Source organism: Theropithecus gelada, chromosome 2, assembly GCF_003255815.1.
Source record: "Theropithecus gelada isolate Dixy chromosome 2, Tgel_1.0, whole genome shotgun sequence".
Taxonomy (NCBI): Eukaryota; Metazoa; Chordata; class Mammalia; order Primates; family Cercopithecidae; genus Theropithecus; species Theropithecus gelada.
This window is the reverse complement of record NC_037669.1, coordinates 106791800-106806422: the sequence shown is the minus strand read 5'-3', so window position 1 is coordinate 106806422 and position 14623 is coordinate 106791800. Positions and strand designations below refer to the sequence as shown.

The 14623-nt window shown below is 41.8% G+C and overlaps 1 protein-coding gene across 2 annotated transcripts in view; it reads left to right on the top strand.

Moving 5' to 3' along the window:
• YEATS2 (YEATS domain containing 2) overlaps positions 1-14623 on the top strand; it is a 115421-nt gene that overhangs the window by 28816 nt on the left and 71982 nt on the right. For both annotated transcript variants that reach the window (XM_025376580.1, XM_025376581.1), the window contains exons 7-8: positions 932-1093; positions 9511-9622. In XM_025376580.1, the coding sequence (XP_025232365.1) occupies positions 932-1093; positions 9511-9622 (274 nt within the window). The remainder of the gene's footprint in view (positions 1-931; positions 1094-9510; positions 9623-14623) is intronic.

Here is a 14623-nt window from a genome sequence, read left to right as displayed (position 1 = left end):
TTCAGAGGGCAGGAAACTAGGTGCAATCTTCTTGGCAACCATGAGAGTCAACAGAAAGGCCCAAAGCTGTAACATCCTGAAACCTGAATGAAATCAACCCGAAGGCTAGAGGTTCCCTAACCTAGGAATAAAAATATGCCAGTTTATTTCCACCTTATGTATTTATTTGGCAGGAAAAACAAGTTTGCCTTTTTTAAAAAATTGCACACCAAATAAGCAGAACAACACAAACTTTTAACAGAATGTCCCTTAAACCAAATTCATGTTTTATTTATTTTATTATTTTGTTTTAGTTCATTAATTTTATTGTAATTTTTTGAGGTAGGGTCTTGCTCTGTCACCCAGACTGAAGTGTAGTGATGTGATTGTAGCTCACTGCAGCCTCAAACTCCTGGACTCAGGCAGTGCTCCCACCTCATCAGCCTCCCAGCTAGCTGGGACTACAGGTGTGGGCCACCATGCCCAGCTGAGTTTAAAATTTTAGGTGGGAGGATTGTAGTTATAGTTGTAGTTCACTCTTGGAGATTACTGTCTCACTGAGCAGGCATTGTCTTCTTCTATTCAATTGTTACCACACTAATTATATTAGCTGATTTTGCTCCCCTCTGGAAATAGCTAAACATGGGGATGGGGTCTTGCTATGTTGCCCAGGCTGATCTCTGACTCCTTACCTCGAGCAATCCTCCCGTCTCAGCCTCCTGAAGTGCTGGCATTGTAGTGTGGACCAGCCACTGCATCCAACCCCAACTATGTTTTAGAAAGAAAGAAAAACAAAATGATTAACTTGCAAAGACTCATTTTGTTTAGGTGATGTAGCTGTTAAATATTGCAGGAATTTTAACCTTGTTTTTAAGTTTAAGTAGGAGTTAATTATTTTGTTAGGTTTTTGAAGGACAAAAATAATTCAGGTTTCTTTTTTCTTCTTCTCTAGGTATATACCTCCGGATAAGAGGGAAGAAAATGACCAGTCAACTCATAAGTGGATGGTATATGTCCGAGGATCCCGTAGAGAACCCAGCATTAATCATTTTGTCAAGAAAGTTTGGTTCTTCCTTCATCCCAGCTATAAACCAAATGACCTTGTGGAAGTTAGGTGAGCACACTTGAGTTATTTAACCTAAATTGAAATACAAATTTAATGCCGGGCGCGGTGCCTCAAGCCTGTAATCCCAGCACTTTGGGAGGCCGAGACGGGTGGATCACGAGGTCAGGAGATCGAGACCATCCTGGCTAACATGGTGAAACCCCGTCTCTACTAAAAAATACAAAAAACTAGCCGGGCGAGGTGGCGGGCGCCTGTAGTCCCAGCTACTCGGGAGGCTGAGGCAGGAGAATGGCGTAAACCCGGGAGGCAGAGCTTGCAGTGAGCTGAGATCCGGCCACTGTACTCCAGCCTGGGCTAGAGCAAGACTCTGTCTCAAAAAAAAAAAAAAAAGAAATACAAATTTATTTTTGAAGTGGAAAAAAAGTGATTTAACTTTAGAACATTTCCTGGAAATGTAGTAATAATTGAGAATTGGCTCTTAGTCAAAATGTAGTTGTAGGCCAGGCGGGGGGGCTCACTCCTATAATCCCAGCACTTTAGGAGGCTGAGGCAGGCGGATCAGGAAGTCAGGAGATCGAGACCATCCTGGGCTAACATGGTGAAACCCCGTCTCCACTAAAAATGCAAAAAATTAGCTGGGTGTGGTGGTGGGCGCCTGTAGTTCCAGCTACTTGAATGTCATGAACCCAGGAGGCGGAGCTTGCAGTCAGCGGAGATCATGCCACTGCACACCAGCTAGGGTGACAGAGGGAGACTCTGTCTCAAAAAAAAAAAAAAAATGTAGTTGTAGTTCACTCTCTCAGATTACTATCTCACTGAGCAGGCATTGTCTTCTTCTATCCAATTATTACCACACTAATTATATTAGCTGATTTTGCTCCCCTCTGGAAACAGCTAAACTTGTTTTTATAGATAAGATGCATATGAAAATGTTACTTCTTTTTATGAATGTCAGAATATAACAGAAGTAAATACAGTATTCTAACATGATAGACTAATTAATGTTGAAAGTTCCCCATGATCTCACTCTTTCGGATGTAACTCCCATTCATATTTCTTCTGTACATATTTGAATGTTATATAGTTGTTTTGTTGTTACTGTTATTTCACCAAGATGGAATGATTATATATATTGTTGTGAAATTGCTTCTATCATTTGGATGTATTCTTTACTTTTTTTTTTTTTTTTTAGATGGAGTTTCACTTTTGTCTCCCAGTCTAGAGTGCAGTGGTGCGCTCTGGATTCACTGCAACCTCCGCCGCTTGGGTTCAAGTGATTCTCCTGCCTCAGCCTCCCAAGTAGCTGGGATTACAGGCGCCCACCACCACGCTTGGATAATTTTTTTGTATTTTTACTAGAGACGGGGTTTCACCATCTTGGCCCAGCTGATCTCAAACTTCTGATCTCAGGTGATCCGCCTGCCTTGGCCACCCAAAGTGCTAGGATTACAGGCGTGAGCTACCATGCCTGGCCTTATTCTTTACATCTTTATATGATGTTACACATATATATGTTTTTGTTTTTGTTTTTGTTTTTTTTGAGACAGAGTGTCACTCTGTCACCCAGGCTGGAGTGCAGTGGCATGATCTCGACTCATTGCAACCTCCACTTCCCGGGTTCAAGCAATTCTCATGCTTCAGCCTCCCAGGTAGCTGTGATTACAGGTGCACGCCACCATGCTGGGCTGATTGTTGTATATTTTGTAGAGACAGAGTTTTGCCATATTGGCCAGGCTGGTCTTGAACTCCTGAGCTCAAGCACCCTGCCTGCCTTGGCCTCCCAAAGTGCTGGGATTACAGGCATGAGCCACCACGCCTGGCCCATATTGGTTGTATAAATGCACCGTGGAAGTGGTTGTTGGTTATTATCAGTGAAATATCTGTTCTCTGCTCTGTTCAGAGCCTGACTCTTAAAACAAAACATCGCTGCCCCCTGAGAACTCTGGTTCTTCTTTAACCCTTTCAAGCAATGGTGGCTTTTTTTTTTCCCTCCCACACACCACTGGGCCTGAGGGTGGGGAAGGTGTCTTCCTTGATCATATTTATGGCTTCCAGACCACCTTTCCCTGCCAAGGGTGACTGGGGAAGTTAGTAGATAATTGTAGCAGAGGAGGAGTAGCAGCCTCAACGGAGCTGAGACTTTTTGTAAAAGGTATCAACACCTGGTTTACTGATTTTCTCTCTACCATAACTCTTACTGTCATTCATTCTTAAGGACTTTGCATACATATAGACAATTCATCCAAAACCGTGGTCTCTTGGTTCTTTGATTTCTTCACTTTGATGCTTAGTTTATTTTAGGGATATATCATAGACTCTAAACTGAGTAAGGAGAGAAGACAACGTATATAGGAGCAGTGATGGCTGGTGAAAAGTTTTGTGGTCAAGAAATAGAAGTCTTCGTGAAGTCAAAGAATAGTTGGATTGGGGTGAAACTGGAAAGATAAGGGTTGGTGGTCAGAAAGTGGAATAGGCTGGGCGTGATGGCTCAGGCCTGTAATCGCAGCTCTTTGGGAGGCTATGGCGGGCAGATCACAAGGTCAGGAGATCAAGACCATCCTGGCCAACATGGTGAAACCTGTCTCTACTAAAAATACAAAAATTAGCTGGGCGTGGTGGCTCGTGCTTGTAATCCCAGCTACTCAGGAGGCTGAGGCAGGAGAATCGCTTGAACCAGGGAGTTGAAGGTTGCAGTGAGCCAAGATCGTGGCACTGCACTCCAGCCTGGCGGCAGAGCGCAACCTCATCTCAAAAAAAAAAAAAAAAAAAAAGACAGTGGAATATTTGGAAATGAGATTTTTATAGGTAGGTACGGTATGTTTTTCTTCTTATGTATTAATTATATTTTTATTGATGATAGAAATCTAATATACCCAAAAGGATGGGATTAAAAACTAATTACATAAAACCCTTAATACTTAAAAATGCAATACCAGTGCCTATTTTATTTCTCTGTTCTCATACCAGAAATGAGAATTTGTAAAACACATTATTTCTTTTAATTTGTAAAGACCATCCTGCAGTAATTAATGAGATTTATTTGCTAAGAAGTCTTTACTAATCTGCAGGCAGAGGTGTGGCAAATCACTTATCAAGATATATTGTAACAGTGAGAAAATCCAAAGAAAGGATTGTGCTGCAACTCCTTATCCAGTTTCTCTTTCATCCCGGACATCTGGAGTGTTTTCTGCTGATAGTAAATGAACTTTGTTTCATTACGTGTATGAGGTTTGACGTCATCAAAATTGCCTGTGTCTTATTTTCAGCCTGATCTCTGCCACTCTGACAGTGTCTGCTGTGCCACGCCTGAGCAGTTAGCTGTTCACAGCCTGCTGGCACACACCTTTACAACATACCTTTTCCCATAGCAAGTCAAACTTCATTAATAACAATAGTAGGATTTGTAAATAGTACTTTAAAAGAGATTATTGCTTATATGCTTCTGGTTTTTAAAACTCCTGGAGAAATCATATGCTGTGATTGACCGTAGCTGTGTGTTTAATAGCAGATAATGTATGTAAGTCTATTACTACACTTGCTCATTTACATGTATGTCTCACCAGATTTAGAACTTATCGATGTTTAGGATCTTATCTTGTCTTAATATCTCCGGGGTGAGCCGAGAACGGTGTCTCATGCCTGGAATCCCAGCACTTTGGGAGGCTGAGGCAGGTGGATCACGAGGTCAGGAGTTTGAGACCAGCCTTGACAACATGGTGAAACCTTGTCTGTACTAAAAATACAAAAAAAAATTAGCCAGGCCTGGTGGTGTGTGCCTGTAGTCCCAGCTACTCAAGAGGCTTAGGCAGGAGAGTTGCTTGAACCTGGGAGGCAGAGATTGCAGTGAGCCAAGATCATGCCACTGCACTCCAGCCTAGTTGACAGAGCAAGACTCAAAATAAATTAAAAATAAATAAATAAATAAATAAATAAATATCCCCATGCATAGTTCCTAGCATGTAGTAAATGCTCATTTTGTGTTTTTTAAAATTTTTAATTTTTTAAAATTTTTTATTTTTTTGAGACGGAGTCTTGCTCTGTTGCCCAGGCTGGAGTGCAGTGGTTCAGTCTTGGCTCACTGCAAGCTCCGCCTCCCGGGTTCACGCCATTCCCCTGCCTCAGCCTCCTGAGTAGCTGGGACTACAGGCTCCTGCCACCAAGCCCAGCTAATGTTTTTGTATTTTTAGTAGAGATGGGGTTTCACTGTATTAGCCAGGATGGTCTCGATCTCCTGACCTCGTGATCCGCCTGGCTCAGCCTCCCAAAGTGCTGGGATTACAGGCGTGAGCCACTGTACCCAGCCAATTTCGTTTATTTATTTATTTATTTATTTATTTATTTTTTTGAGATGGAGTCTCGCTGTGTCACCCAGGCTGGAGTGCAGTGGCGCGATCTCGGCTCACTGCAAGCTCCGCCTCCCGGGTTTACACCATTCTCCTGCCTCAGCATCCGAGTAGCTGGGACTACAGGCGCCCGCCACCACGCCCGGCTAGTTTTTTGTATTTTTAGTAGAGACGGGGTTTCACCATGTTAGCCAGGATGGTCTCGATCTCCTGACCTCGTGATCCACCCGTCTCGGCCTCCCAAAGTGCTGGGATTACAGGCTTGAGCCACCGTGCCCGGCCTTCGTTTATTTTTTTAAAGACAGAGTCTTGCTCTATTATCCAGCGGGGAGAACAGTGCCATGATTATAGCTCGCTGCAGCCTTGAACTCCTGGGCTCAGACTATCCTCCCATTTCAGCCTCCTGAGTAGCTAGGACTCTAGGTGTGTGCCACCTATGTCCAGCTAATTTTTTACCCAGGCTGGTCTCGAACTCCTGGCCTCAAGCAGTCCTCCTGCCTTGGCTTCCCAAAGTGCTGGGATTACAGGTGTGAGCCATGTACCCAGCCTCATTTCATGTTTGATACTGAGTGAATTATTGAATTCATGAAATGGGCCATTCCATTTGGAGGTGGCTGGTTTCGTTGGGAAGTTTTTAATTATATTGAGCAGAGATCTAACTTCCTCTTCTAAACAGTAAGTTTTTCATATGCTTTGTGTACCACTCAGAATCATCATAATCCCTTTTCCTTGTATAGTTGTTTAGATATTTGAAAGCAGTTACTGGGTCTCATCCATATTTGTATCAGTTGTCACTCGTGTGACTTTGTTTTGTGTTCCTTTGCCATTCAGGTTGTATTCTTTGGCATACTCCAGTTTATCTATATTCCTTTTAAAATAACCTTTTTAGAACTGAACCTAAAACTCCAGATATGGTGTAACCAATATAAAGTAGGTTAGGACTGTTAACATATGTCCTAGGTTTAATTATAACTCTTATGTTATTTGCAGGACTCTGAAGATGTTTGTTGTGTTAGGTATCTAAAGTAATTTAACCAATAAGGGAGGATTTTTGCAGCTGCCTTGAAACTTGGGGTTAATCTTACTTCTGGATCAAAGCACAAATGTTTTTCTTACACACCCTGACTCTCTTCATCACAGCACATTACCTGACAAAGAGATGGGTGGATTCTGCTCTTATTGAAGCACTTTTTTCACATTTGTTCAGTTGTCAGGACAACCCTTAGCCAAGTTCCTAAAAGCTGCGATTGTAAACTTTGCTTTTTTTTAGGTACAAGATAGTCACTAGATATGTGCTAGGCTCAGGGTTTGATACAGGGATTGTGAAGAGCACAGGACTCTGCCTTTGGGAAACCGCGTGGAGTGTTCCTGCCCTTGGTGTGTGTGAAACTGGAGCGGGCCAGCTCCCCAGAGGAATCCTAGTGAGCCTCTTCCAAACCTTCCTATCTGTTTTATTTCACTCGAATGTAGGAACTCTCTAGAGCAGCACTGTCCAATGGAAATATACTGTGAGCTACATCTGTAATTTGAAATTTTCGAATAGCTACATTAGAGAAGTACCCAGAAGAAGTGATGTGGGCATTCCATGCCCTGCACAGTCGGGCAATATCCAGTCATATTATTGTGCATACTAGGGAGAGTGGTCTGGGAAGTGAGGTCTGTCACCTTGGGGATGTAGACTAGCACACAGTGGCTAAAGCATGGCCCTGGAGCCTATTGCTTGAGTTTGAATTCTGGTTCTACTGCTTGTTTGCTGTGTGACCTTGGCAAGTTAGTTATTCAGCCTCACTGTGTCTCAGAGGGGCTATTTCATAGTGTGGTTATAAAGATTAAGTAAGTTAATAGTGCTGAAGGGCTTAGAACACTGATTGGGTCATAGCAAAAGTGAAACGTAGGAGAGCAGTGTTTGCTGCCACTCTTGTTGTGGGGAGCAGAGATGTTCATTCTGAAAAGACTTGAGGGAATGCTTTGATTCTCTTAAAGGGCTTTCATGTGGAGGAAGGATTTAAATCTCTTTGTGATTCCAGATGGCATATCTGGAATTAACATGCAGGAGGTAGAAGAAGTCATTTTATAATAGAGCTGTTCAGAAATGTAACAGAGGGTCTCATGAAGTAGTGAGTTCAGGATCACTCGGAGTGACGCTAAAAGACTGATTGGCCATTTGAATAAATTAGTCGAGCAAGGAGCTGTACTCCATTCTGTGTTTCTAATAAAGCCATTTTTGTTTAATCTCCATAGTCTTACGGTTTTTCCCTCTTGGCGTCATTGATTTATTTCACCTTCTATGAGGAATCTAGAAGTACTGAAGTTTGTTCAGGGGAGGCAGTCCTTTATTGTGTGAAGTAACATATTTTGAAGTATACCATTTCCATAAATAATGTTGTTATAGATCTTAGGTTCTTTTTTTGCTTCTAAAAATATGGTTATGGAGGAATTTCCTGTTAAAAAGCGTTGTTCGTTTTTCCTGGCTTTGTGCTGTCTGTCTGTCTTCTCTAGCAGCAGTCTTTCCTGCCTGCTCACTAAAGGTTAGGCCATGTATATAAATTGAGAAGCATACCTAATTTAGCATATTCATTGAGAGAAGTTCAGCATTCAGTGTGATTGAGGCATGTTGCAAATGAGTTTAGACTTACCATTTAGCTTTACTGGAATTTAAATAACCAAAGTTCACATCAGTAGAATTTCCGTTAATTGACTCAAGTCCACCATGCCCCTAGGCTCCCCTGTATTTCTGGCTGTGGGTCCCATTTCAGACTGTCTCAAGTCTACCTTCTCGTTTGACCCCAAGCATGAATGTATACGAACATCGCAGCGGCCTCTCTTAGCTCCTGTGCAACTGGTTTCTTCCATCCAGGCCATTCTAGTTTGCTTTCTTTTCTCTTTGGCTTATAAGGTATTTATTAATTTCCCTGCTTTCTAGGCTCCCCTCATACGCAGGAATTTTTCCTGTCCCAGGCTCCGTTGTTAGCTCCTGGCTCTGGGCTCGTTAATTCACATCTGTTACACTCCTCTCAGGTTGTGTTCTTGAACTCTACACTCCCTCAATTCAGTTTTCCAAAAACACCATCTGTTGACTTTCTTTCTCCTTGTCCTTTTCTTTTTGAGATGGAGTCTCGTTCTGTCTCTCAGGCTGGAGTGCGGTGGTGTGATCTCAGCTCATTGCTGCCTCCGCCCCCGGGTTCAAGCAATTGTCGTGGCCTCTCAAAGTGCTGTGATTACAGGCATGAGCCACCGTGCCCAGCCTCCTTGTAATTTTGTTATCTTCTCTCATGACTAATTCTAAGCCAGGATTCACAACAAATATTTTTGTTTTAAAAGCATTCTCTCTCTTCCCTATGGACTTAAACCATATTGTTTTGAGTACTTAATGATATCTCAATTAAATTTCTAAATTTCTTTATTATGGAAAATTTCAAACATATACAGAAGTAAAGAGTATAATGAACCCTCTTGTGCCCATCACCAGTTATTAACAGTTTGCTCTTCTTTTCCATCAATTCCCGCCCCCCCACTTTTTTTCTTTCACAAATTACATTGTGCTGAGAATTCTCCAGTCCAGTTAGCATGCACACACATTCCTCTCTGCCCACTAAAATCAGCTGTAGTCACTATTCAGGGAAGGTCATATTGTGAACATATGATCTTTCTTTAAGTCTTCTTAGCAGAGAGTTTCAAATAAATTGTCACTTTCAGTTGAGCACATTCATGATTCATTTTGTTTCTGCCTCAGTGGAGGAATAAATACAAGGGTTTAGGGTAGGGAACGTATATCTCATGGCCTATATCTGTCAAATGCCAATTAAGGATCCTGGCCCTCTAGTGACATTCATCAGATCACCTTAGTTCCCTCGTATGTGAAAATGACATTGGATTATATAGTCTAAGTTTACTCTCTTAGCATTCAGTAATTGCAAGTTTAATAGAGGTTTGAGTTGAATTTTTTTCTTTTATAACTTAGCATTTTAGCAAAATTCAGCGTATTGATTTAGTTTTAAATGAGGAACCTAAATGGTTCTCAGAAGACAGTGAATTTCTGATTTATCCATTATCAGAAAACTTTTCCTGTGTAGGATGAGAGAGTGAACATGGATGAATGTGTTAATATCTGCTTTTCCGTAGAGAGCCTCCTTTTCACCTGACCAGAAGAGGCTGGGGTGAGTTTCCCGTCAGAGTTCAAGTTCACTTTAAGGACAGCCAGAACAAGCGGATAGATATCATACATAATCTGAAGGTATTGTAACAAAACATCGCTCCCTAGTTTTGAAGTCTCTTTGTACCAGCTACAGTTGATCCTTGAACAACATGGGGGTTAAGGGCCCCCTCGCAGTTAAAAATTCATATACAACTTTAGACTCCCCCAAAACTTAACTATTAGTAGCCTACTGTTGACGGCAAACCTTCCTAATAGTGTAAACAGTCAACACATATTTTGTATGTTATATATATTATGGACTATATTCCTACAATAAAGTAAGCTGGACAAAAGAACTGTTATTAAGAAAATCAAAAGGAATAGAAAGTATATTTACTATTCATTAAGTGGCAGTGGATCATCTTCAAGGTCTTTATCCTCGCCATCTTCACATTGAGTAGGCTGGGGAAGAGGAGGGATTGCTCTTGCTGCCTTGGGTGGCAGAGGTGGAAGAAAATCCATATGTAAGCGGATCTGTGCAGTTCAAACCCATGTTCAAGGGTCAACTGTATTCAAAGTGGGAGTGTTAGGTCTTCTGCAAGAAGTGGCTAAGAATAGTGAGGGGGGGGAGATAGTATTTCTGAGTGTGTTATGCTTACTGCTACAACACAACTTTGTCCCCTGATGCAATCATCAGAGAGAGAATAACTACAGGACAATGTATATCCTTTAAGAAGATGAACAAAGTGGTCAGATAATCAGAATGCATGAATATTTGATCAGACCTCAACATCAGTGTGTTTCTGAGGGCTAAGTTACTGAATCTTTTTAAAATCTGCTTACTTTTCTATAAAGTGGGGCAAATAATAATGTTTGTGAAGACAGAAGTGAACATGTCTTGGAAATGATAAAGTACTATATAAGATTGTAATACTTTTGTATTATAAGAAATCCTTTAATGATGAATGTGGCCATGTGGTTTATGGTGCAGCCATTGTAAATTATATCTCATGAAGTGTTGTCTGTCCACGGGGAGAACTGCCCTTATAGGAAGTGAAACGCAGAGTACAGGCATACTTTGTTTCATTGCACTTTGCTTATTGTGCTCAGTAGATATTCTATTTGTAAAAAATGGAGGATTTGTGGCAACCCTGTGTCAGACAACTCTGTGAGCACCATTTTTCCAACATCATGTGCTCATTTGTGTCTTTCTGTCACATTTTGGCAATTCCTGAAATATTTCAAACTTTTTTATTATTAAATCTGTTTTGATGATCCTGTGATCGATGTTACTGTTATTTTGGGGCACGACAAACCATGCTCATATAGGAGGATGAACATAATTGATCAGTGTTATGTGGATTCTGAATGCTCCAGCAACCAGCCATTCCCCATCTCATTCCCTCTTTTGGGGCCTTCCTATTCTCTGAGAACAACAGTATTGAAATTAGACTAATTAATAACCTTATAATGGCTTCCAAGTGTTGAAGTAGAAGGAAGAATCACACATCTCTCACTTTAAATTAAAAGCTAGAAAGGATTAAGCTTAGTGAAAAAAGCATGTTGAAAGCCAGGATAGGCTAAAAGCGAGGCCTCTGTGCCAGACAGCCAAGTTGTGAATGCAAAGGAAAAGTTCTTAAAGGAAATTAAAAGTACTACTCCAGTGAACACACAAATGATAAGAAAGCAAAACAGCCTTCTTGCTGATTTGGAGAAAGTCTCAGTGATCTGTAGAGAAGATGATACAAGCCATAACATTCCCTTAAGCCAAAGCCTAATCTCGGTCAAGGCCCTGACTCTTCAATTCTGTGAAGTCTGAGAGGGGTAAGGAAGCTTCAGAGGAAAAGTTTGAGGCTGGCAGATGTTGGTTTGTGAGGTTTAAGGAAAGATGCCGTCTCTATAACATACAAGCGCAAGGTGAAGCAGCAAGTGCTGATGGAGAGGCTGCAGCAAGTTATCCAGAAGATCCAACTAAGATCATTGATGAAGGTGGCTACACTAAACAACAGATTTTCACTGTGGATGAAACAGGCTTCTGTTGGAAGAAGATGCCATCTAGGACTTTCATAGCTAGAGAGAAGTCAATGCCTGGCTTCAGAGCATAGGATTGACTCTCTTGTTAGGGGATAATGCGACTGGTGACTTTATTTATTTTTATTTATTTTTTTATTTTTTTTGAGACAGAGTCTTGCTGTGTCACCCACACTGCAGTATAGTAGCGTGATCTCGGCTCACTGCAACCTTTGCCTCCTGGCACCTCAGGGTAGAAATAGGGTTTCACCGTGTTGTCCTGGCTGGTCTCAAACTCCTGAACTCAAGTGATCCACCCGTCTCAGCCTCCCAAAGTGCTAGGGTTACAGGCATGAGCCACTGCGCTTGGCCACAACTGGTAACTTTAAATTGAAACCAGCACTTATTTACCATCCAGTAAATCCTAGGGCCCTTAATAATGATGCTAAATGTACTCTGCCTGTGCTTTATAAATGGAACAGAAAAGCCTGGGTGATAACACATCTGTTTATGGCATGGTTTACTGAAAATTTTAAGCCCACTGTTGAGACCAACTGCTCAGAGAAAAGGATTCCTTTCAAAATATTGCTCATTGATAATTCACCTGGTCCCTTAAGAGCTCTGATGGAGGCCAGGCACGGTGGCTCACGCCTGTAATCCCAGCACTTTGGGAGGCCGAGGTGGGTGGATCACTTGAGGCCAGGAGTTCGAGACCAGCCTGGCCAACATGGCGAAACCCTGTCTCTACGAAAAATACAAAAAGTAGCTGGGCGTGGTGGGTCACACCTGTAGTCCCAGCTACTTGGGAAGTGCTGAGGCAGGAGACTCGCTTGAACCCAGGGGGCGAAGGTTGCTGTGAGCCGAGATCGCGCCACTGCACTCTAGCCTGGTGACAGAGCGAGAGTCCATCTCAAAAAAAAAAAAAAAAAAAGCTCTGATGGAGATGTACAAAGAGATTAATGTTGTATTCGTGCCTGCTAACACAGTATCCATTCTGCACCCATGAGATCAAGGAGTAATTTCAACATTCAAGTCTTACTGTTTTAAGAAATGTATTTTGTGGCCAGGCATGGTGGCTCATGCCTATAATGCCAGCCCATTGGGAGGCCAAGGAGGAAGGATTGTGTGAGCCCAGGAGTTTGAGACCAGCCTGGGCAACATAATAAGACCTTGTCTCTACAAAAAAAAAAAAAAAAATTAGCCGGACATGGTGGTGCATGCCTATAGATCCAGCTACTTGGAAGGCTGAGGTAGGAGGAGGATCAGCTTCATGGTCCCAGGAGGTTGAGGCTGCTGTGAGCCATGATCAAGCCACTGCCCTCCAGCTTGGGTGAGAGAGCAAACCCCATCTCAAAAATAAAAATAAAAAATAAAAAAAGGAAAAGAAAAAGAAATAAATTTTGTAAGGTTATAGATGCCATAGATAGTGATTTCTCAGATGGATTTGGTCAAAGTAAATTGAAAGCCTTCTGGAAAGGACTAACCATTCTAGATGCCATTGAGAACGTTTGTGATTCACGAGAGGAGGTCATAGTAGCAACATTAACAGGAGTTTGGAAGAAATTGATTCCAACCCTAGTGGATGACTTAAGTTCAAGACTTCAGCGGAGGAATTAGCTGCAGATATGGTGGAAGCAGCAAGAGTACAAGAATTAGAAGTAGAGCCTGAAGATGTGACTGAATTGCTGCAATTTTGTGTTTAAACTTTAATGCATGAGGATTTGCTTCTTTTTTTTTTTTTTTTTTTTGAGACGGAGTTTCGCTCTGTCGCCCAGGCTGGAGTGCAGTGGCTGGATCTCAGCTCACTGAAAACTCCGCCTCCCGGGTTCATGCCATTCTCCTGCCTCAGCCTCCCGAGTAGCTGGGACTACAGGCGCCCGCCACCTCGCCCGGCTAGTTTTTTGTGTTTTTTAGTAGAGACAGGGTTTCACCGTGTTAGCCAGGATGGTCTTGATCTTGTGACCTCGTGATCCGCCCGTCTCGGCCTCCCAAAGTGCTGGTATTACAGGCTTGAGCCACCGCACCCGGCCGAGGATTTGCTTCTTATGGATAAGCAAAGTAAGTGGCTTCTTGAGATGGAATCCACTCCTGGTGATGATACTGTGAACACTGTTGAAATTGACAACAAAGGATTTAGAATATTGCATAAACTTACTTGATAAAGCAGCTGCAGGGTTTGAGAAGATTGACTCCAGTTTTGAAAGAACTTGTGGATAAAACACTGTCAAACAGCATTGCATGCTACAGAGAAATCTTTCAGAAAAGGAAGAGTCAGTCGAGGTAGCAGACTTCATTGTTGTCTTGTTTTAAGAAATTGCCATAGCCACCCAAACCTTCAACAAACAGCCATCAGCATCAAGGCAAGACCCTCCACCAACAAAAAGATTATAATTCACTAAAGGCTCAAGGTGATCATTAGCAATTTTTAGCAATAAAGTATTTTTAAATTAAGGTATGTACATTATTTTTTTAGACATAATGCTATTACGTACTTAATAGACTACAGCGTAGTATAAACATAACTTTTATAAGCACTGGGAAACAAATTCATTGTGACTTGCTTTATTGTGGTATTCACTTTATTGCAGTAGTCTAGAATTGCATCTGCAATGATCTCTGAGGTATGTTTGTATAAAAGTGTATGTACATGAAGTCAACCACGATCTTTGAAAGGTAGAAAAAAAACCAAAAGAAATACACCAAAATGTTGGAGTAACTAAAATAATGACATTGTGATCTATTTCTCATGCCCTGTTTTTGGTTTGTTTTCTCAAATATTTTTGCAATTTTATATAAATAAACGTTTATTTTTTATTTTTTTAAGACAGAGTCTCACTGTTGCCCAGACTAGAGTGCAATGGCATGATCACGGGTCACTGCATCCTTGACCTCCCCAGGCTCAGGTGGTCCTCTTATCTCAGCCTCCCAGGTAGCTGGGACCACAAGCACATGCCACTACACCCAGTTAATTTTTTAATTTTTTGTGGAGATGGAGTTTTTTTCACTGTGTTGCCCAGCCTGGTCTCAAACTCATGGGCTAAAACAATCTACCCTCCTCAGCCTCCCAAAGTGCTGGCATTAGAGGCGTGA